This window comes from Strix uralensis, chromosome 3 (genome assembly GCF_047716275.1).
Source record: "Strix uralensis isolate ZFMK-TIS-50842 chromosome 3, bStrUra1, whole genome shotgun sequence".
Taxonomy (NCBI): Eukaryota; Metazoa; Chordata; class Aves; order Strigiformes; family Strigidae; genus Strix; species Strix uralensis.
The window spans coordinates 69,640,473-69,664,774 of NC_133974.1; the positions used below are offsets into that span (position 1 = coordinate 69,640,473).

General features: G+C 40.4%; 1 protein-coding gene across 7 annotated transcripts in view; it reads right to left on the reverse strand.

Moving 5' to 3' along the window:
• Positions 1–7,071: 7,071 nt before the first annotated feature.
• Positions 7,072–24,302, reverse strand: part of ARID1B (AT-rich interaction domain 1B) — a 334,357-nt gene continuing 317,126 nt past the window's right edge. For 4 of the 7 annotated variants that reach the window (XM_074862776.1, XM_074862778.1, XM_074862774.1 and 1 more), the window contains 7 exons: positions 23,175–23,313; positions 21,661–21,833; positions 19,921–20,071; positions 17,157–17,253; positions 13,132–13,921; positions 12,183–12,313; positions 7,072–10,166 (listed from right to left, as the gene is read on the reverse strand). In XM_074862776.1, coding sequence (XP_074718877.1) covers positions 8,454–10,166; positions 12,183–12,313; positions 13,132–13,921; positions 17,157–17,253; positions 19,921–20,071; positions 21,661–21,833; positions 23,175–23,313 — 3,194 coding nt within the window. In that variant the 3' untranslated portion in view covers positions 7,072–8,453. Of the gene's footprint in view, positions 10,167–12,182; positions 12,314–13,131; positions 13,922–17,156; positions 17,254–18,781; positions 18,899–19,920; positions 20,072–21,660; positions 21,834–23,174; positions 23,314–24,302 lie in introns of all 7 variants that reach the window. The other 3 variants (XM_074862773.1, XM_074862775.1, XM_074862772.1) reach the window with 1 other exon arrangement.

Sequence of the window (24,302 nt, forward strand, 5' to 3'; positions counted from 1 at the left end):
GCTGGGGGGAAAACTCACCCTGTGCCGCGGGAAACAGGGGCTCCCCGAGAAGCGTCCCTGAAGTAAAACGCTGTCCTGTGTGCGGGGAGGCTGAGCATGAAATGGCGGCTCGGCTGCCCCGGCTCTACCCCACACGCACCCGCTCCGGGCCGCTGCGGAGGGGCCGAGAACGTTCTCGAAGAGCGGCTCCAAGGGCCGACGACATGAGGGCGCCCCCTCGAGAGGGGCGGGAAGGGGCCGGCCGGGCCGCCTCCCCGCGGAGCTGCGCCCCCCTCGCAGCGGGCGGGTGGGGTGTGCGGGGTGGAAATGCCCGGGCCATGTTGAGGCGGGCACGGCGCTGGAGGAGGGGTGGAGGGCTGGGCCGAAGGAGTTCTCGGGACAGTACCGTGAAGACCGGCGCCCCGCTGTAACAACCAGGAAGAGCTGGGGGTGTTTCTTTCCAGGTATGCTTGTCACCTCCCACCACACTGACTACTAAATAACTAAAAACTGAAAGCTGGGAACAACCCTCCGTCCAAGCCCCACCACCACTTTCAGTCCCAAGGCAAAAGAGTGCTGGTGACGGAAAGGAAATGTTTAAATTCATACAAATTAGGGGGTTATCGGCTTCCTTCCGTGCCTGCTACCCAAAACTGCGTGTGTGGCCTTCGGGTGCTGCAACACCTGTGTGATGGATCCATCGCCTGCTGGCTGTCCCCTCTGCCCAAGACAGAAGGGAAATGAGAAGCCTTTCTTCTGTTCTTGTAGTAGAAGGTATAGTTTCACAAATAGCATGTCCAGACATTAAAAAACAAGCAGAGTGCAGATTAGATTGCCTATTAGAGGAATTTGATAGATGTGCAATCTCCTTTGATAATGATTTATCGGTATATTCTGTTGTGCACTTTCAGCATGAGTTTATGACTCCAGCACCACATCCTCTGCCTGTACCTGGGGCAAGAACCTGTCCTGCACTTTGTGCGGTCAGGCTGAAGGTCCAAGACATGTTGGCTCTCTCTTACACTAGGTTTTGAGATGCTCTGGGAGGTAAATCGAATCAACTGGCTCCTGGAGAGTTTGCAGTCAGCAACAAATCATTGTTTGTAGCGTAATGGGTGAATAACTCTGTGAGTGTATGGTCAGAGCAGCTGTCAAAATGTTCTGGGTGGAAAAACAAGCAAACCAAACACCTCAATGCATTAAGTGCTTAACCCGCTTTGCCTGGACTAGGTTAGAAACAGTACCACTAGCAGTAGTAGCGCTGTGTTGGCGGGGAGGTAACTTCTTGGAGGAACAGGCCGGGAATGGTAACCTCCTCAGGTAAGACCACAGCCAGAAGAATGTAGCTAGCTGCAGCTGAAGATAAAATAAGGTAATGAAAACTTTAAAAGAAGGTGTTTAATAAATATGATCTGCACATACACATTATATATGGGTATATTTTCTTCTTTATGCCAGGAACAAAATATATCTCAGCTGATGGTCCCCTCAGTCAATGTTTTTGTTCTGTGAGTTGCCTTTCCTAAGACAAGATATGCACATTGTGGAAGGTTGGCATATGCTAGGCTGATAAATATGCATGAGCCACTTGAGATACAAAATGAGCCGTGGCTGAGCTGATGTTGTGGAGGCCATAATGTTATTTTCACAGGGTACACTGGTCATGCATCTAAGTGCTTTTAAAAGGGCAGTTTTATCAATATTTAAAGAAAACTCTCTTTACTCAAAAGACCCTATATAATAGAAAAGCTGAGGAGGTTATCATTGCTGACTGGAAAAGTTGCTTATTTATGCTTACCAGAAGTAACATGTCCATCTTTTGAAGAGGTGTAGAAATGTCAAATGTATAACTCGAAGCCTTTTTTTTTCTTCTTTACCTGCCAACTCCACACTGTTAAGGCCAGGAGCCCATTGTAGTCACTTTTCCCTGCAGGGTAAGAACCTTCAGGAGATGCTGCTGTCTCAAGAATTGGTGATACAATCCAGCACAATGAAGAAATCCCTCTGTATACTAAAAGGTATCAATAATAGACAAAACCCAGGCTATTCAGTGATTTAAAAAATCATGACTCTGTATTTGGTACTAATGCATAGGGGAAAGGAAGAAAGCAACATGAGAGGCTTTGGGAGTAAATATTAGGAAAGAAAAAAAGAACAAAAGAACAACTTCTTTTGCACTATTCTGTTATGAGATATGCCAGTGAAACATGCATGATGATAAAATGGATGGAAATACAGGGAAATACACTTTTTTAGGTGGGTACAAGATATTGATAACAAATAACTTCTTGTTGTAAGTCTGTTTTCCCTAACTGCAGATAAAATGTATAGTTCTAGTTCTGCTTATGAAGCCTTGTGTTTAAATCTCAATATTTATCAGCCACTGTGTTTCATTCTGTACAGAGCTTCATCTTTCATACTAAAAAAAAAAAATCTTCTGTAAGTAGTCCATTGTATGCTTTAGTGGTGGTGATACAACCAGTGGAACATTGTTTCTTTACAAATTCTCTTAAAGAGATTTACTAGTTGACTTTGCAATTTTTTGTTACAATTTGACCGTAAAACATGTATTAGATTTAGTTATATTTCTTTGTTCTTCTCAGTTGCAGATGTGTATATATAGAACTGATAAGTAGATTGCTACATGTAAAGTAGAATTGCATCATGGAGTACTGTAAGCTTTTTCTAGTATGCGTCTAACAGTTTTTCATGTTAGATAACCATGTATCTTTCTGCTGGCATGATAATATATAAACTTGCCTTTTAAAAATACTCCATAGTGGAACAAAAGTCAGAATGTTTGTCCTTCAGGAGTCTCTTTGCAGTCCTGGATAAACATTGCAGAGATGCCTGAGTCATTAGGGATTTGCTCTGCTAGCTAGGCAATTCCACCCCATCACCCTTTCAATGTAAATAACTGTCCTTAATTAATGGAAATGCAATATATACTAAGTAATGACAGACCAAGTAAATTAACAAATGCAGGGTAAGATGTTGTAGCTCTGTTGAAGGCATTGGATGAGGATCTTGCTCCTTCATCTCATTAGTTTAGGCCAGTTAAAAACAATGTGAAGTATAAACCTCCAGTTTTTTACACTGTACAAGAGCATTGAAATGAAACACCTTTTAGACTTTTGGTTATAATAAGTAATTGGAAGCACAAATCAAGTCATTTAGGCATGTGAATAGCTGAATTTGGTATTCAGTCCAGAACAGCTGTCTCCTGTACCCACAGCTAGTGATGATCACAGAAAGGAAGGCCAGACTTCGAAAATCCATTTCTGACAGTGCACAAATAAATAACTGGGGTTGAAATTAACAATGAAGACAATATTAATCCATCCCCATTCCTGCTGTCTTGGGGATTTGAAAGGTAAATGTAATTAAGTAAAAATTGAATATTTACCAGTTGGCATGTGGAGGCTCATCTTTTCCTTTGCCTTCCTTTTCCTTGCTCCCTCTACCCTTTACGATCTCTTTTTACTTCCTTTTTCTTTATACCAACCACCAATGAAATGCCAAATTCCCCTAGCTTGGTTTAATTATTCATTTCCTTGGAATGACCCAAATGTAAAAATAGAGCAATGCAGCAGGGATGCAGGATGCTTTTCTTTCAGCTCTGTCTTCGTGCTCTGCCTCCCTTTCTCTAAATGGCCCTGTCTTTTCTCCCCTTCCTCCCTTTCTTCAGACTCAATAATCCTTAAAAAAATCTCTGTGAGGGATGGAGGGAAAGGAATTGGGCATGGGAAGTGTAAGATTTCATAATGAGGAAACAGAATGGGGGAGCCCCCAGAAATTTCACAAATTGTCCCGAGGAAAATTAGATTTGCAGGTGGTATGGGGCCATATTCTAGATCTGCATAATCCCACTCTGCTACAAGAGTGGTACCTGCCTTTTGAGTTTACTGTTGCTTTTGTTTTCATTTTCTCCTGTCTGTCTCCACCTGCAGGTACTTGTTCATGACTTGGAAAAAAAGCTTTTTGCAGCAGGGGCTGCTTTGTGGTTGTACAATATGAGTGTAGTTTCCACATATTTGATACAGAAGTCATCAACCCTTTCTGCAGAACTCGTCTCAAAATTTGAGACTGTGCTCCTACTTAAAACACAGAAAAGACTGACTTCTGTGATAGTGTTATTACAGTGTTTGGGCAGTAGGCGTGTATTATTTCTTAGGTACACCAGCACTACTGCTTGCAGAGTAAGGAACCTACACACAGTTTCTCAGAAGTAGCTGCGTGCCACCGCAGTTCAGTTCCACGTTCCAGTGCAGTTTCAAGTTAGCTTGGGCATCTGCACTGTGGATGCTTAAAACTCTTTCTCTTGTACAGGGGTGAACAGGGGAGATGATAGTGATTTTTTTCTTTGCTACTAAATAACATTGAACAGCAGCTTCAGAATGAGAATGAAGCACATTGACATGGGTTAAACTGGTTGAAATGAACCTATTCCCTGCAATGGCTGTATCTTTTTTGGATGGAAGTGTTTGTGTCATAAATGACAGCTACACTTGATTCTTTTTTACTAAGAGGTGTCCTATTATTTGTAAAGTAAGAGGTGTACCCTGCATTGCACTGTAAAAGTGTTGGAGTTATTAATGTGGAAGACAAGCATATGCTTTTGCTACAATATTTCTCTTAAGTAAATCTTTCATCTGGATGTATCCAGGCCAAAAACATAATGGTCCCACAGCAGTGATATACTGGCACAGAGTTCACTGATTGTGGTGTGAAACAGCAAAAGAAAATGGAAGAGAGAACGCAGAGGCCTATAAGCACGTGGCTGAATTTTTCTTTTGCATTCTTCCTTTTGGGTAGTTGAAAACGTGGCATTTCTGAGCAGGATGTTTTCATGTGTTCGGTTGGTTTTTTTTGGGTTGGGTTGGGTTTTTTTCCCAAAAGGATCGTATAGGAAATTATGTTAACAAGAAACAAAACCACTTTTTCCTGCCAAAGGGGATAGGCATCTTTTAATTCCTGAAGTGTTTCTAGAGGTGAGTAAGATTCAGGAACTCCAAAAATCTCATTGCTGCCCTTTCAATCTATAAGCAATTAGTTGCTTGGGCCTGCCGAAGAAACAGGTAGGTTATTGATATATTGATAAGTCAAACATTTGTGTTTGATTATTGCCTAAAATACTAATTGGCTGCTTTCCCCTAAATAACTCATTGCACTTTTAGAATTTCAAATATTGCACCTTCTTGGTGGTAGTAGTCTGAGCTTCGCTATAGAGTATCTGTGATCACATCAGCACAAAAATGTAGAATTTTTTTTAAAAACTGAAAACCAAAATACCTCTTGTAGGACAATACCAGCAGCCGCACAAAGTTTTTCAGGATTTAGTCAGAACATGCTAAGTTCACAAGTCTCATGAGCAGGTCTTCTCCAAAAGCTTAAGAGAACATTGTGGGAGAGGTGAAATCATACGTAGACAACAGAGGGAACTGGAGTTCTTACGCTTCACCTTCCTTCTGATTAACGTGCTGTAATACTCACCAGCGATTTAGATCATTTACTCCTACTGTAACAGCATAAAATCACGTCTGGGCAGAATCTGTATTATTAACCTTTCCCTTCCACGCTTCCGGTTCCCCAGCTAACTCTTGGCCCAAGTGGAAAAGTGGTGGCAACGTTACATACATATGGACATCATGGGGTTGGCTGGCTAGCTGGGTGTTTTTCTTCCCCCACCACGTTGTTCAACCAGACTCGGAGCAGTCCTGAATAGCATTGAAGTGCTGCTGCTGACAGCTCAGAGCATTTTGCCACAGGTGTATTTTCCCCCAGAGGACTCTGGGACTGAACGCTGAAGAGAAAAGAGAATAGACATCCTTGTCCTTGACAAGCAAGGGGTGAGTATTGCTCAGCAGAGGGTTTAGTTAACAGCTTGCTTGTATCGATGGGGTAACAGCAAGGAGTAAAATGTTAGTGAGAAGTAAGTTTAGCAGGGGATACTACTTCCAGCACTGCCCAGTATTAAGCTGTAAAAATCGTCCCTGAAATACGCCTCCTGTGATGAAGAGTTACAAGTGGGTTACAATTCACCACGTGTTTCTGAATGCAGCAATGTGCAAGAGAAAGACAGACCACTGCAGCAGCTGATGTGGGAGCGGAGGGATTACTGAGTAAGAAAAGCTAGGAGGAGAAATTACTTTCCATGACAGCAGGGAGTCAAGTTTCAAGCTCGGCTTACAATTGTATGTACTTCACCTGTTTCTGGAATTCTCTTCCATGTGTTAATGTTATAGCAATCTATATGAACAAGATGGGCAGCATGCCAAAGGGGGTTGTAATTTTCAAGTACCTCCGTATTGTTATTGCAGAGGGGAGGAGGATATCCACTAACAGTGTAATTATGTGGCAATTCCAGGGAAATTGATTATTATTAGCTTTTTATGATCACACTAACAAAGTCAATGGTCCAAGATGAAATGGCAAAAATTAGTGCTTGAACAATATTCAGCAACAAGATATCACCAGGTGAGAGTGGATGTATCTGAAACCAGATAATTCCTGAAACCGAAATGGCCATCTCCCACCAATTATAACGATGGATGTGCTCTATTAAAGCCTGATCCATTTTAATGGGGGACTCCCAGGATGAGAGGCCACGTAAGTATGCAATGACACATACAGTATCGAGAAGTGGGTGGGTGTTTATTCTAAATACCCACAGCACTGGGGTATTTGCACCTTTAACCAACAGAGAGAATTACAGGTAGTGAATACAGATCCATTTCTTCAAGTTGGTTATTGCTTTAACAAAATCTTTCGTCGTTTTTTCTGACATCCATCTTCAGTCCCCCAAACACAGCACGGAGACTGGATACCTGCATAGTCAGAACTATCATCTGCCAGCCATGTCTTCCCCTTTGAGGCTCTGTGGTTTTATAAATAATAATTAAAAACACTTCCCTGTGATGCAAGAAGGCTCTTCTAGAAGGAGAGCAAGTTGCTGCAATACAATAGCGTAATATTTTTGAAGGTCATAATAATAAAGTAGGGGAAAGAGAATAATCATTATTGCTCTTTCTTGTAATTAGTTTGCTTTCCGATATCCCACACTGCAACTAGAACATTATTCAAGAACACCCATCACAGTGCTTAACAAGATTTAATGTACATTTATTCTTAACATGTGGAACATATAAAGATTTTATACTGAATAAATGAAATTCATTAAGCCAGAGGAAAAGGAGGAATTTACATCAAGTTTTTTCTTTTTTTAACTACATTATCTTGAAATACAAATGCAGATTCTTGTCACTGAAAAATCTTTGAAGTTGTGTTTCTTCCTTTTTTTTTTTCCTGTATATATTTTTTTGTCTGTAGACTGGTAACCATTTTCTTAAATCAATCCATACGTAACCATTTCCACACCTTGATTTATAAAGCAAATTGTGATCGGCTGCTCTCCCGAAATAGAGCATGACTTTATACATACAGAAACTTGTACATTACCCTCAGTTGTTGGTTTTCTGTGTTGGGTTTTTTCTTTTTTCCTTTTTTTTTTTTATTATTTTTTGGAGATATGGCCCAAATGAAAGAAAAAATAATTCTACTATCACTTTGTAGATACCACATCATGAAAAAGAAACTAAAAACTTTGTACTAAAAAAAAAAAAATGAGGGTATGTTTAATGTACAACTTCTATATACATCACGGCCCTTAGGCAATAAAAAAATATTTTAAAAAATGATTAAAGGAATTGTGAAGAACTGTCGTTGTGGAAGGTCAAAAAAAACAGATGTAGACAAGACAGTTCTGGTGAGGAAGCAATTGATGTTTATCATCAGGTTTTGTTTAAAAATCTTTTAACTTGACTTTTTTGTTTTGTTTTGCTCCTAGCCTAATGTAACCATTTCTCCTGAGGAGAAACCAGTATCGTTTTGTATTTTGACTACTGACTGACACCCTCCTTGATCCCCTACACCTACATCACTAGAATCTTCTATTGCACAGAGCTTTGGGTGATGGTATACAAGTTTTTTTTTATTTTTTCCTTATTTGAAAAAATAAAACACACAGGAACTTGGTATGTTGGTTATTTTTCACCTTTTTGTTTCAAAGTGGTGAGATTTTTTTTCCATCATACAATGGTTTGCCATAACATTTTTTTTTAAAAAGTCACTAGTTCGCTTCCCAAAAAATATGCAATACAAACATGGAAAAGAACATTGAAAAGGATAATCTATGGAAAAAAAAAGTGTGACCTTTGAATGTACTAGACAGCAACTTTGGTTAAAAAAAATAAAATAAAAAGATGTACTTATACACATAGACAGCAAATATTAATTCCATAACTGTTCAAATTAATAATTTCTTTAATTCCCAATTGGTAAATAGTGAATGGGGCAGAGGAGCAAAGATTCTTTTTTTTTTCCTTCTTCCTACGTTGGATAAACAAGAACAGAAAACAGCCAGTTATATGTGACCCTCTAATCTCCACTCACACATGCTTGGCTTCTCACTTATGTCATAACTGCCCAATCTGAAAAAGTACATCACAGATGACAGATGCAACCAGAGAGTTCAGGACAGCAGATATTGAGATATCCAGCAAACGACCCTCGTGCAAAAGGAACTCTGAGCGGTTCTCGTCCACTCTAGCCATGGCCAGCAAGGCCTTGGCTGCCCTGCACATCATGTCTACGCTAGGCGGCTCCAGAGGTGGAGGCTGCATGTGCATGAGGTTATGCTGGCTCTGCTGGTACTGGGCCATGGTGACCCCATCCTCCAGGAAGCTTATCAAGTTTCCGATGCTTCCCTTCTGCACAGCTATTGCCCTTGCTGCTAATGTGTCCCCCTGGGCAAGGTTCGATAAGAGCGCCATGGACATTTCTCGGCAGACCGGGTTTTTGCGGTCCCCAACGTACCTAACTAAAGTAGCGTAGAGTTTCTCCTGACGACTGAATGGGGGGGTGGCCAAGATAAGGTCCACATTATTGTCCTGGATACTGAGCTTACACAGGGTCTCCAGCACAAGTCTCTGAGGCGAAAGAACTGAGTTGGGCCCCACGGTTGGAAAAGGATCCTGTGCCTCTGCAGACGGGCACACCATCCAGTGCAGCAAGCCATCCAAAATTGGCAAACAGATGCTTTCTGTGTAAGCAGACAAGTCTAGCTGCCCAGAAATGTTGGCTAATGTGACCAATGTATTATCCCTCAAGACCTCGAGGCAGTCCCACCACCACTCATCCTTGCTGCAGGCCACCCCTTTGTCCTCCTCTTCCTCTTTCTCGTAAGTCTGCGGCGCTCGCTTTCTTTCTGGATGCTCATGGTGAAGAAGGATCAACTTTCCCAGGATCAGCACCAAGCCTGGATGTTTGGACATTTCGGTGTCATTGCCAGGCACAAAAGACAAGCTACGGACGATATTTGACACACAGATGCAGCGTTTGGCCAAGGAGTCTTGCCAGTGAGTTATGGTGCATAGAGGAGTCTCATCCCGGCTCCTTGGCTCATCCTCTAGCAGTTTAATATTCCGGTGGCTTTTGGCTTGATGGATCCCAAAAGGAAATTTACTGCTCTCTGTTTGGGAACCAGAGTTTGAGTCTTCAGGCAATGCTCCTGGTCGAGCTGAGAGGACATCATCAATGGTGGCTGTTATACTTTTTTCTTGTTGTTCCTCAGATTCACCTTTCCCCTCAAGGTCCTTCTTTTTGCTTGGAGAGTTCAAGGGAGGAGGGGCTTTCCTGCGCGGAGGAATCTCCATCTTGCTTTCAAAGTGAGTCTGGATATGCTCAGTTGTGTCGCCACCACCAAGCTGCCAGTGGAGAAGTCCACTATCAAATTCCTGAACGCGTCCAAGTTTGTCAGATCGGTCAACAACAAATAGATTATTTTTCTTTACAATCTTTATTGGCAGCTTGTCAAATTTACTGGCTTGTTTTGGCCTCTCACTTGGATCAGCAATGGCACCAGGAGTAGAAAAAACAATGCTCTTTTCTTCTCCTTCTACCTTTTCATCCTCTCCCTCCTCCTCCTCTTCATCAAAATAGTCAATACATTCGTCGTTCTCCTCCTTTCCAGTATCCTCTGCCAAGGACTGGCTATCATCTTTCTTGGCTGCTTTGTGATCAAGTGCTTTGTGGCCTGGATCTCCCACTTCATATTCCATAAGGATTCCAAAAATGTCAATCAGGCATTTTCTAAAATATTCTACTAAAAGCTCAAGAAATCCAGACAACTGAGGGGAGAAGAAAGAACATAAAAATCAGATAAATATTTTTGTCTGCACAGAATTTTAGTAGGAACAGTGATGCATACATCTCAGTATTTTCCCTCCTCCTGCTGGAGACTTGTGCCTAGGTCCTGCATGGCAGAAGTTAATCAAAGGAAATTCTTCTAGCGTCTGTCCAAACAGTATATAATGTCAAACTATCACGGCTCCATTTGCTTAAACTGTAACAGCTATAAGAAATAAAGAACTTTATTTGTATGTCTCCTTTAAGCTACAGCAGACATCTAGCCTAGGTGTTCTGTCCTCTTGGAAGTGTTTAGTATTCTTCATTTTCTGTACAGAGTACTGAAGTTTCTAACTCGCTTAGTTTTTCTGATTTGTTCTTTATTAGATGTCTAAAGTTTAGAACTCTTCCTCTCTTCCTTTGTGTCTCAGTCTGTAAAACCAACTGTACTGTAGGAGTCTGCAGTTCAGGGTCTAGGTACTGACATCCTAAATTAATATCCCATCTCTAATGGAACAGTTTCATTTTTGCCTGGCAATATTTAAAAATTGTTATTGGAGCCTGGTGCTGTAAGTCACCCTTCAGAAACAGTTTTCATTTAGGTTTAATCCTCTTAATGAACTTGTAATCACTTTCTTATGGAAAGGCAGTAGTTGGACTTGGTATTAATTTACCCTCAGTGGCTTTATTATTAAAAATTCTTTGCTGTTATGATGCATTCAGCCTGATTGTCTGGCTTTTAATGTTGTTTTTTTTAATCGTGGCCTAATAGGTTTTCAGCAAGATGTATCCTTTTGTCCATTCTGTATTCTTTGACGATTGCCAAACCCTCGAAGAATTAAGAACAAACTGATGCTTATGAATGGCAGGAATTATCAGTCACCATATGGAGTCTGACTGCCATTGGAAATAGAGTCCAAGGCAAAAGTGTCAAAAACATATATATTTAAAATGTGCCTGGTATTCTGTGCAACTTGCACAGGGTGCATGAATGCAGATTCTAGTAGAATTCAGAGGAGATTCACCTCACTTAACTTCAAACACCCGCAACAGTTACACACCTAACTTCATTGTCTAGATTCCTTTTATAATCAATGGTCTTTTACAGGCCATTTCTAGGGTATGATTCATCTGACCTATTTTAGATCTCTACTTCAGGATGAGATGAATCATGCTATAGATATCCCTAGTTCTAAAGTTAGGTGGGATGAAATGTACCATTTGTGTCTGTATTTAAAAAAAAAGGTCATTATATTTAAAAAATGATGAGTTACACTATTAGTAACCAAGGAATGAATGGAGCAGAGAATCTGAATATTTAATTTGTACAAATTTTAGATGATGTGCATTATCAGCACGCCATCTATTACTACCACCTAACAGGCCAATGGTTAGAGCAGGGTTGAAAAATGCTGGGAGGTAGTGAGGCAAAAGCACACACTGTTAAATCCTGTGTTACTTGCATCCTGTGGACAGACAGTGGATTTTAGCTTTTAAATTGTCAATCTGATATTTCTGTGCAAACTTAATTCACTGGAAAAAGAAACCAAACAGAAAATAAGCAATTAAAAAAAATCCCACGACCTAGTATGGAACTACTGAATAAGACAAGTAGTCACCAAAAGACAGCCTCAAATCCATTTAATATAGTTTTGCAAAGCCTTTTATGGAAACACAAATTAAGCAAGACTACTAACATGCTTCTGTTTTCTGGGATTGTCCTTGTACTATCATGAGTGTGAATTTACACATTAATCTTCTGTCAGTGCTACAATTCTTATATTCCGACATGCTCCTTTCTACAAGAGATACCCTTCTTTCAGGCTTATTATTTCCCCTATTTGACCGAAAGTTATCCTTGTTGCTCACTGTTACCAATCATAAAAAAAGGGAAGGTTTACAATACTCAAATTTATGTTAATTGTAATCAGTTTTAAAGGACTTCAGCATTTTTGAAGGTATCTTATTTCAGTTTTCTTTCCTTGGAAAGTTGTGAAGTATACTGCTTTCCCACCTACCTGAGAGAGGTTGAAAGTTGCGACAGTGCTGTCATCATACAGGAGAATATTAATAGTGTCTAGCGCCCAGGTACTTTCAGCCAAAAGACCAGATTTAAGAGACATCATCACTCTCCAGGCCTCAGGAGTTACTGGAGAAAGAAAGGAGAAGTAAAACAGTATTAATGCATCCTCAGAGACTGTTAATGAGTTCTGAAAGATTAAACTGTGACATTCTGAGAATGAAGTAGTTACTGAAACACTGGTCAAGACCCTGCTTTCACCACTTAGTCCTGTTCAGTTTTTCTGTAACTGCTGCTTGGCCTTAATACTGGAGAATACCTTAACAGGGCCATTCTTCCTGACTTTGCTGAAGCCGAAATAATTGCACAAATTTAGAGAAGTTGACTAAACCAAATAATCGGTAAATAAAGGTAGAATACTCTGTCAGGAACTTGAAGTATGAGAACTTGAATAAACAGGAATTCAAGATAAGAAAATACTTGGAAAATAGTGGGAAAAAACAAACATAACAGATATGGAATGAAAAAACTGGCCATTCAAGGGAGACAGAGACTGTAACTACACAGCAGAACAGCATTAGCTTCCATGGAACAGGAACACACAAAGCTTTGCTCAGCTAAATGTTGTACTGGTGATTTAACAGACACTCTGAAGGACCTTTCAACACATACCCTTTGGAAATCTGAGGCAAGCTTTGTTTTTAACAAATTTCTGGAGACCTCAGTTCCCCTTATAAAATGCTGCTTTCAATTCATGTCAGATTGTCTGGGACAACTTTTACCTACCATTCTCACTGATGCACATGTTACTACATTTTTACTGAAGACAATCACATTATAGTTACCAAAGTTAACTATTTGTCAAAATACTCTTAGAATGTAAAAGAAAATCAAAAGCAAAGTCCCCTTCTCCCAATCTGTTTTGGTATTTGGCTTTTGATGCTTACCAATATCTTTTGAGGTAATCTTTCGTCTTGGTTTTAAGACTGGTTGGGATGCTTCTACAGAGCCTGGGGGGAAGGTAATTTCTCGCCTAATTGGTGGTGGTTGGGGTGGAGGTCCTGTGACCTGTGACACTGGAACTGTGGGTATAACCTTTTGCATCTTCATGGAGGGCAGGAAAGGAGACTTGCTTGGAGACATACGGTTTTCCAAAGAGCGCTGGAAGGATGCTGGACTTGGAGCTCTAGAGATGTGGTTTGGCATAGAGGGTGGCGTCTGGTAGGATGACTGAGGAGGTCTAGTGATAGGCTGCATGGAAGCTGAGGATGACATATAAGAAGGCTGACGTTGGTTGACATGAGAAGGCCACTGACTCTCGTGGTTTATCCTCTGGTCAGGTACCATCATATCATCAGTGCGATTCATCCCTGGATACGGCGGGGCCTGTGCGGGGCCTCCTGGACCTTGCCTATTCTGGTAAGGGTAAGGCATATCATTTCGTGTTGGCCACATGTTCTGCTGAGGACCTTCGCTGGAGGATGACGACTGCATGGGGCCACCAATCATCTGGGGAGGTATTCCGTGCTGCTGCATTTGTCCTGGGCCCTGCATCCTCTCCCTGTTATAGGGATACGGATACTGTCCCTGCATGGGCCTCCTGTCAGGCCCCGTGTAAGCATTGCTGTACTGGTTATACATTTCCTGTTGCTGGTTGCCATACTGCATGTTATACATGTCCCCTTCATGGCGTTTGGCTGGAGGCCCGTACATGCCATCCATGTGTCGCTTATAGTTCTGGAAAAAAATTTTGGAAAGAAGGTGCGTCACTTTTACTCCATACACAATACAAATACATTGGCTGAAAGCTCATTTAAAAAGCTGAAGGTGCTTAGTTCTAGAGGGATCATGCTGATTCCAGAGTTGGGCACGCAGTGCTATGCTTAGGCTTCATCCAGTGCTTTCTTTTTAAGCCTCTGTTTTGCTGCACTTATAACTTAATATTAAAAGGAAACTTATCCTTGAACTAAATTTTCTTATGCTTGCTCTCATTTTCTCCCTTTCCCTTTCCTGTCCTATCTGTCAGATTAAATTCCACTGGTCATTTCAGACATGCACGAAAAGGCAACGGTCCTCACCAACTAAAATACTGTCACTTCTTATTTATGGTTAGTCTACTAAGAAGGAAAATCTTAAAAATTTTCAAAACTACTCAGTGAATCTTTTCAAGAGACAAGCACTGAACAAACTCTTGAAATAGCAAGATATGCTGCAAGCATGCACGTCTGAAACACTGGATCTTATGACAGGGCATAGGCTACACACAGTAAATTTATTAGGAGGAGAAAACATTCTGCTGCATTTGCTACTCTGTGTAATTTCCAGGAACGTGGCCCTGTTTGGGCAACCATCCCTCTTTCCAAATCATCCTAATAACATTTAATTTACTGTGAGATTATTACAGCAAATGGTCACATCCAAACATTCTGTTCTAGTTTATGCAGGTTCTTACCCTGCTGATCAGTAATGAATTAAGCAATGTAACTAACAGCTGCCAACTATGGTTTATTCCCTCTTTGTTTCTCACCCTCTCAAGTGGGGAATGCTGTGTGAGGTAAGCTGTTTTACCTTGGGTGGAGCTGAGTTGCTTTTAAATCATACAAGCCTGTATGTATTTATGTTTAAGACAGTAGAACAAAAAAAGACATGTTACAGTTTGAGGGGAAGGTGGTAAGGTTTGCAGAGGTCCTTAGTTCCTGTGGGAGTCTGTTCCACAGTTCAAACCACACTGAGTGCTCTGAAGCAAAAAATGTGAATTAAATGGGTGATTTTTGAATATATGATCTATAGCAAATTCAAAGTTACAGCTCCCCTGAAAACTGTGGCTCAGTCACACTGCACAATGTATACTAATGTACTAGAGATAAGATCAGATAAAAATCTGTATGTATTCAATACGGGTCAGTTAAAACAGCTCTGGGATTCATAAACTCATCTTCCAACTTTGGTGCACATAAAACCACAACTACTGTATTGCGTGAAAGTATTTTTTTTAAAACTTGCTATAGAACTGCCTGGCTATCTGAGAAATCCTATTTTCAGCCTTACATAAACTACTTGCTGCAGCAAATTCCACCCTTGGGGCCAATTTATACATTAAGAACTGACTTGGCAGTTGCCACACCTAAAAAGGTGGTGTTTGTTTTGCCACAGTGACTCAGAGCACTTAAAGTAGACACGTGGGAATGAAGCATGTGCCTTTTTAAAAGCAGTTCAGTGCTCTTGTCTATGTAGTGGCAACATGCCTAATGGTACCCAGTGCTGAGGAACAGTGATGCACCTAAACTCCCCCTCCTGTGTAAAGGTTCGGCAGGATACTGACACTGCACAAGGTGTGTCTCTCTCCACTGGGGATGTGGAATTCTGAGACCTTGCAGAAGACAAAAAGACACCAACACAGGTCACCTGCTGCATAATAGCTCTTGGGGTACAAGCATTTGTACAGGAATTGAAAAACTTGGCTCAAAGTGCTTCATTAGGAGTTCATGCTCCAAGGAACTCCTTCCCAGGTCATTCCTTAGCCTTCAGGTTGTAGATAAAGCTTCTGAAGGGCCATTTTTCACAGTCTTCCTGTACCACTATAGAGTAAGAAACTGAAAATAAGCTAGTGGCAGCCTAATCTCTAGCCAAATGAAGAAGTGGGATCCTCTGGGAGTGGAAGGGAGAGGCTGAGGCCGGTCAGGATCCTCACCCTTCATTCTTCACTGCTTTTTTGCATTAATGCATTTTGCATTCAAGAGTCATTGTGCAAAGCATGTAAACAACACTAAGGACAGGGCCAAATATATTTTTACAAATTCTAGCTGTCTCCTTGCTTAAATGAACGTGTAGTTAATATATTCCCTGCATACGTTAGCATGGAATATCACAAACTGTTCTGTTATATATCTTGGCAATTTCCCCACTAAATCACCCAGACTGCTAGCATATGCTCATCATAAAGAACAACAAAACAGTTTTTTGATTATGCTATTTTAGAGATGTTATGAACCAAATTGACAAGCAAGAAATTCTGAAATTGAAATTTATATACATTTTCAGTACAGTGCAACCTAAGATCTCCTCTTTCAGGCTTCCCCCCCTGAAATTTCCTAGTAAAGCTCTGTCCCAAACTGAAAAGGACTACCTGAAATTGGCTGAAAACTAGATTACATTTTAATTTTTATATTATAAAGAAATGCTTTCTAACTTCAATTATTATATGACTAGAAATGAATTAGTAACATGCAGGATGAAACTCTGATCCTGCTGAAGTCAGTGGAGTTTTGCTATTGACTTGTAAGATGGGATTTTGCCCACAAGGTATTATTGATACACCTAACAAAAAAAGTCTTATTAATTAATATAATTTGTATTTTCAAAGTTATTACACAGTTAAGGAGACTGGAATGTACAAATGTTTGAACTATTTTTAACACTAATCATGTTCTCTCTCATGTATTTGTACCATATTATTACTAGAGATAACATGTGGGGAATATGCCATCTGATCTATATTAAAGGTAGGTATCTCATATGGCCCACCACAGCTTTCTAAGTAATTGAGAATGTTTCACATTTTACTTTGTTCCCATTTTCTGTTGGGTTCACTTGGCTGCATGACATTAAGTTAAGGTCCACCAGCCAAGCAGTTTTCCTATCTGTTTCTGGAACTGGGGCAGCATCGCTTTACCAGCCTACGAATTATACTTTCCCAGTCTGATGGTTATTAACTTGGGACAATCACTTGATACACATCCAAAGCCACAGAACATCTGTTAAAATTTACACTCTTCCAGTGCAATGAACACGTTTTCCTATAGCTGCATATACACTGCTTATATATATGGGATGCGATTTTGACCAGAACTACAGTGCTCCTCTGTGCCAAAAGACATATAATCGTATAAACATCTTTTTGAATGTATACAGAATTTTGGGGTGATATTTATTAAACAAATGTTATTAAAATAGCTGTTTTCCTCTCTCCTACCTGCTGCTGTGGATACATTCCAGGTTGGTGTCCTCCATATGGGGGCTGTCCTGAGGGAGGTCCTTGTCCTGGATACTGCTGCCCATATGGTTCATGCCTAAAATGAAGCATTCAAATCAACACTTAGAGCTGCTGGAACTTCCAAGCCACCAGGAAAAGCAAAGTACCCTCATGATCTTGCACCTTGAAGATATTTGCCATTTGGAAAGGTACAACGTGGTGTGGTCCTGAGCCTGATGTAGTAAGCTCTGCTGGAGCTGGTAGTGGAAGGAAGGCAACACAACTAATAGAAGAAAAGAGGAGCAGTGAAGATGCAACAGAGAGATTTAGAGGTAGCAGTCAGGAACGGGAACAGGGTATGGCCAGCAAAGAGGTAAGACAGGCAGCTGCAGCCACTGGGAACCCATCTTAGGTGGAAAAGTATCTGATGCGCAGCTCAAAGGTTGCAAGTCAAAATTCTTGTCTTTTAACAAGTCAGTCTCCAAGCAAGCTACTTTCTGGATTATTTAAGAATTTAATCAATAGTTAAGTGCTGATTTAAAGTGAAATCATTATTTTAGTCTGATGATAGTGACAGAAAGTAAGTACAAATTTCATTACAATATGTAACATTGAAATATATCAATACTGAGTAAAAACAGTACTCATAATTTTGCTAATGTTCATGTAATTTTTAATTAAAGCTACGTAATGAAGCATATGCATAAGAGGCAGAGTTGCATTGCACTTGGAAACTTACCTGTGGCCCTTAAGACCTCTGAGGAGCACTACAGTGCAACTGCAATATTTTTAGCACATCTGAATGAAATTTAGGTTGCTGAAATAAAGGACTTGGAAAGTATTAAGATTGATAAATAACACTGTATTGCAGACCAGTAGTTCCTCTCCGTACACTACCAGTGAGAACACATCTACAGTTCGAGTATAATTACGGAAGTAATATATCAGGGAGAGTCAGAGAAACAGAGGACTGAGGAACCTGACATGTTAGAAGAACTAACGGGACCTCATTTTTCCAAAAGCATAGAAAACTCACATTTTTTGAGAGTTGACCAGAGTGAAAGCAATAGCCATTTCAGTATCTCCTAAAATTATGACGTGGATGGAGAGAAATTACCTAACGCCCTTTAAAAGAACAATGTAACTGATGGGAATTGTCCAGAGTTGTCCAAGATGGTACATGCAGTAAGATAAAACTGAACAAAGGTACTTGTATGTTATAGATAAGGGAACCTTTTCTAAATATTCAATTTGTTAGCCACAGGATAACCACGAGCCCGGTGAAGTTGTGGAAGTTTTAGAACTGCTGTCATTGAATGCTGCTCTGGAGAACTTGGGCCTATAAAGTATGTTCTAGTTCAGTGTTGGCAGGGAGATACACAAAGTAGGATGTATACTCCTTTTCTAACATCTGATTCTATGGCTACAGAAAGTCAACTGATTCACCCAAGTCTCCGCCTCCCCCCCCAAGAAACTGAACCGACGGTAAAAGCCTAAATAAGAACAGACAAAACAGAATTAACACACCAAGAGGCCACATATTCTGTCTATGTGCTCTCGCAGAGGCTGCTAGCACTTGTTAGCTGGTTATTGCGGATATTACAAACAGAGAAATCAGTGTTCACCTTTGCTGGCCAGGGTAACGATTAGGAGAGTACATGCTTGGGTCACTGTTTGAAGGCACCATGTTGCTTTGACCAGGTGGTCCCATACTGCCTTCAGGACCCAGCCCATGATCCGACCTAAAAAATGACAAAGGAAACCTCATTCTGTAAAAAGCACTTATTCTCTAAAATTGCCAACAAAATAAAACAAAACACATCCCTTAAAGAAAACATTCTCTTGACTTATCACCTTCCACTGGAACCCTCACTCTCACTGACTCCCCGGCAACGTGACCTGTTGAACAACATGATTATACTTGTTACTCTACCCATCTACTACTTCAAACTACTGACTGAAAACTACTCCGCCGTTACACTTAAAAGACCCACGCTGCACCACTTTGGCTACTATCAGGAAACAAAAAGTGAAGCTAAAGTACACAGTCTAATGAAAGTAAAATAAAAGTAGGGATACAGCCAGAGCTGCAAAACCTACGGGAATACTTAATATAATCCAAACATTCCTAAACCATTCTGCTTGCTATACCAATGCTTAGACATCAGTGATTTTACTGGTTTTTGTTTTTTTTTTTTTTTTTTTTCCCCACAAAGCCTTTCCTGAGATAAACAAAAGAGGACCAAATTTATTTTGTGTACTTCACTGAAAGACAAACTTACATGGTCCCAATGGACACACTGCAAGACTGGTGCCCCTACAGCTCAGACAACTGACTCCAGACTCTCCAAAGGCACTTCACTAACAGACCACAAACCAGACATATTTAGGCTGTGCATTTTGTTTTTCATAAAAAGCCCACCAACAACTGTTTAGGTGAAAACATGGCCAGAAGAATAACTCAACTGCTACTTTATGCCATCACAGCCCAGCCCAGCAGCCAGCTGAAGGCAGCTGTCAAACACACCCACGTGCCAATTGCTGCTGCCTGAGTGACTTCCAAGGTGTGACAATTCCTCCTTATTAATTTCTGTGAACAGCTAGACTCAGTCATTACCAGTGGTTTGACTCCCAGTGATTTAGTAAGATGCTGTAGGAAATGTAGGCTGCTATGTTCTCTGCAAGGTGCAATGGGAAAATGAGAAGGGGAGAGAGAGGATCATTTTCACTAATGGGCTTTGCTTTTGCCTGAAGATTGACTCACCTCCTGTCATAGCCGCTTCCATAAGAGAACTGCTGTCGCTGGCTCATGCTCATGTTGGACATTGCTCCAGATGGACTCTGGTTATACATATCTTGTATTCCACTGTTAGGCATTTGTCCAGGGGTCATGAAAGGCTCGTTGCTTCCAGGCACTGCAACAGTAAGGGAAATTAAATATATTATTCTGGGTGTTTTAAGCTATCTTTCTATTAATTGACGTATTTTAAAATAGTGTTCAGATCCCTAACACTGCCAAGGAGTATTAGCTGGTGTCTGACAAGCTCTCTGGGGTCTGATGAAAACACATGAAGCTGCACCACTACCAAGATGATGGTTATAATATTAAGAAGCTGCAAGTGAGAAAAGTAATCTCATCCTATGGAACTGAGCTCATCAGGCACCAGGCAGCTTCTTCCCTGTGGTCTTCACAGCTGAAGATGAACTCGCTCTTCTTCTTTTCACCCCAAACAATGGTAAATATGAATGCAAACATAAATCTTACAAAACAGATGAAAGCAAATCTCCTGGTTTGGATTACAAAGCTGTCAGAATCAGGCTCTTCTTTTTCCCATAATGCCCTCATACACACAGGTATACCATAATTTAGTTATGGAAAAGATACTGTATCCTAATGTAGCTTCTTGAGCAGGATGGGCATATTCTATGGGTCCAAGAAAAGGCACGTTGACCACTATTATCCGATATTAATCCCCAAGCAAATAAAGAGACTCTGTCCTTTAGTCCCTCATAGTAGATACTGAACAGAGACGTTTCTGTTTCAACAGGATAAATGTGAGATGTATGACAAAGTGTAATAAACCCACTTAATCTCACATGGATATAAAATCTAAAGTGCATCTAAGGCAGAGGGGGTTTTCCCTTCCTCCAGCTGTGTTCTGGTAGTGTCCACAGTCCAGGCAAAAGGATTTAAAGGGAAGGTTTAAAAAACTTCACATCAGGTTAACTATCTCTTTTAAAGCATCTCCCCACTTCATCACATATCTTTCTTTTCCTGGTCTCTGGACCTCTTATTCTCATTGCTCCCTTTTGCTCCCTTTCAGTTTCTACTTTCTTAAATTTCATCTCCTCCATCTGCTCTTTTCCTTGCAGCCATTGTGAGCCCTGCTTATGTTCTTTCCTCCCACCTTCCTATATACAGCATGCAAGACTGATTCATTTTAAGCACATTTTACAATATCCACAAAACCATCTGTAAGTTAAGTGCCCAAAAGGATAAGAGTCAGGTTTGACATTAATTTTTATTTTCGCTTTCTAAAAATAAACAAACTTTGAGTGTGTTTATCACCTTTTGTCAGGGGCTGTCCAAGTGAGAAAAAAAATTAGCTTTCCTATTCTGAAAATTACGTAAACTGAGACAGAGAGCATTAGGAGACTTGCTCAGTTCTGCACAGTGAATTCCCAGTTCAGTCCTACTACAACCAGGCATGTTGCTTCACCACTTCACATTGTAACACTGAAGTCCAGCATCTGATTTGTTGGCAATGTATTGCTACAAGCATTTTTAGGATTCTGTTAGGGCTAAAATAAACGTTGTGACTCTGAGATGGGAAAATATGACCAGACCAGAATGAAACACAATTGCACTGCACCTCTCTTTGCTACAAGGATACCACTTTACCAATGGCAAAATCAGCAAAGTAAAAAAGCTCATTCTGACGACTATAACATCTTGATTACATAGAAGTAGGGAAGAACACTTAAGCTCCCACAAAGAAAATACCTTTTCTCATTCCACCGAAAGGATCTTTATTCGGCTCATATGGCATTCTTCCCATCATATCTGGCATGTTTATTCCCTGCTGGTATGGTGCATTTGGCGTCATGGAGTTTCGCTTTGGGAATGCTGAATCACTTACATCAGAAAAGGGATCATGCACACTAACTGCGCTGTTTCTGGCAGATGAGAAAAAGGAGGAATTAGCGTCATCATGTATTCATAAGAATTGTGAAAACAGACTGGGCTATAATACACCTCGTCCATGATGCTGTGGCAGTGATCAGTGCAGGATACATCTGAGAAAGATGCAAAAAAACTTTCAAAACAGACAATCATTTAAAAAAATTTACCCATTTTTCTCCCTGAGCTTATCTGGCTACTTACCTTAAAGATCAGGGTTTTTAATCTAATTCAACTGTGCGTGTTCCTATTACTCATATAAAAGTCTAAACCTTTCTGAAATTTCACTAAGCTGTTTCCCTCACTACCCCAAGGCAGTGAACTCCACAGGTTAATTATATGCTGTGACAAAATAGCATTACTTTTTATCAGTTTCATATTTATTACCTTTCAAATCTACTGAACACACCATTGCTCTCCTACTAGAGGAAAGACTAAACAGCAACACTTCGATTTACCTCCCAAATACCATTTACTGTTATGGAGAGACCTAACCTTTATGGCTGCAGCCAGCTTTATTTTAAAGCCCTTAAAAATTTGGCTTGGAAAATGGAGTCTCCCTGATAACTATCAGATTTATTCTTAATGCAAAAGAAAATCTTTTACATAGTGAAAAAAATGTAATCTGAATTAAAAATTATTAAAAAAGGTTCTTGTTACCCTTTCTGCAATATTACAGGTGAAGAAAAAAAGAATCTACATATGTTAAGTTCAGAGTGACTCTGTACATAGTTCAGAGCTCAGCTATGTCCCTGCTGAAGTCAACATGAACTTTTTTTGCTGGACTTCACTGGGCTAAGGATCCTTAATGAACACTGAGAAGGCTTCACTTCAGATTAAGTCCGTCTGTGTACCTTAAGGGACATAGAACTGAAAGGGGTCTCTTGGTCCATCCAGCTGAATTGTCTCAACCATATAAGCTTTTTATGATTTGAATTTAAGTAACACCTTAAAACCACACATTCCTCCTTCCTAAGGATGAATGACTGGACCAGAGGAGGACAGGGTAAGCAAGGAAAGAAAGGCTGTGGTTCTAAATTGGTGCTGCTGGGTTCCCCCTTCCTCCCCACTCTTCACATATTCATATGCCCCCCTTTGCATTGGTGCTTGTCTGAGCCTTCTCTAGTGTTCAGAAAGATAAGATAATGCAGCTCCTACTCCTTCCTTCCTTTCCCTCTCTCCCCGCCAAAAAGAAGTAATTTTCTGGCACTTCTAAGGCTCTGACCGGCTCACAACAGAATCAGATGAGTGCCCAAGCAGTTGGGATAGGGAAAGACTGGCTTAAACTGCTGTAGAACTACAGACCAACAAAAAATGAAGCAAAGACCTTTTCATACCTGCCACCCTGCATAGGTGTCATCTGTCCATGAGGTGTTGATGCTGGTGTTGGGGGCTTCAAATCGCCTGGCACTTCTGTCATGGAATTACTACCAGTAGACTGCGGAGTCTGTGGGCCTTGCAAGGAACCAGAATTAGCTGGAAATTAAAGAAAAAGGAAATATTAAAAGGTAGCAGGCAAATTCCTGTGGAGATAATAATCATCAAGGAGAGAAAACAGTTCTTTCCCCCATAAGCCTGCTTATACCATGCATCTCAGTACTTTATAACTTCCCCAAAATCCTCTGAGATCAGGATATGCTGTGCAGTAATAGCCACCATCTTTCCTATAACCATGAATTTAATCTGATGCCTGAAGCAACATGAATAGAAATCATCTAGATGAAGGATCATTTATATCAGAGGTCAGAGGTACAAAGTTAATTGTCTATAGTTTACAACAGAGTAAATGAAGGTTGTTCTTTGGCACAGCTTCTTTATATAATGACTATCACAACACATACATTTATAAGGCAGATTTCAGCCAGAAGCTTTTCCTCACAAATTTAAACTACTATATTAATATAAATCCATAATTACATTTCCCACTAAAAGGCAGACATTTCCATGGTGAAACATGGCAAATGATTAATGGCACACTGCAACTCTGTGCCATCTTTGAGACAGCATGGCAAAAGATTGTATTTAAGAAATGCAAAAGGCAATCTGGGATAAGAAGAAAGTGATCACTGAAAGTAAAATTTGAACAGGAGGCTATAGCTAACACTCCTAATAAAACTATAAAAATAGCAATGGACATCTTAACAAAATGTAATTAGGGTCACTGTAGAGCATATGTAACAAGACCAGGTCAATTCTGCAAAGCATCTGTTTCATCTGCAAAAACTTCTATGTTGAGATCTCAGAAAGCAATAGAGCACCTGCACTACAGTCCTCCTTAACCACGGTAAATACCCATATTCTTGATATGACAACAAGCATAGAAAACCGTGTACTGTTTATTTTGATGAGACTGAGCAGTAATAAGGGCACTAACTGAATACATCATATAAGCTAAGGATAAAGTACATCCAGACCAGTCTTTTAAAGTAGACACTGAAGTTACTATTTTCATATGACTGCTGAGG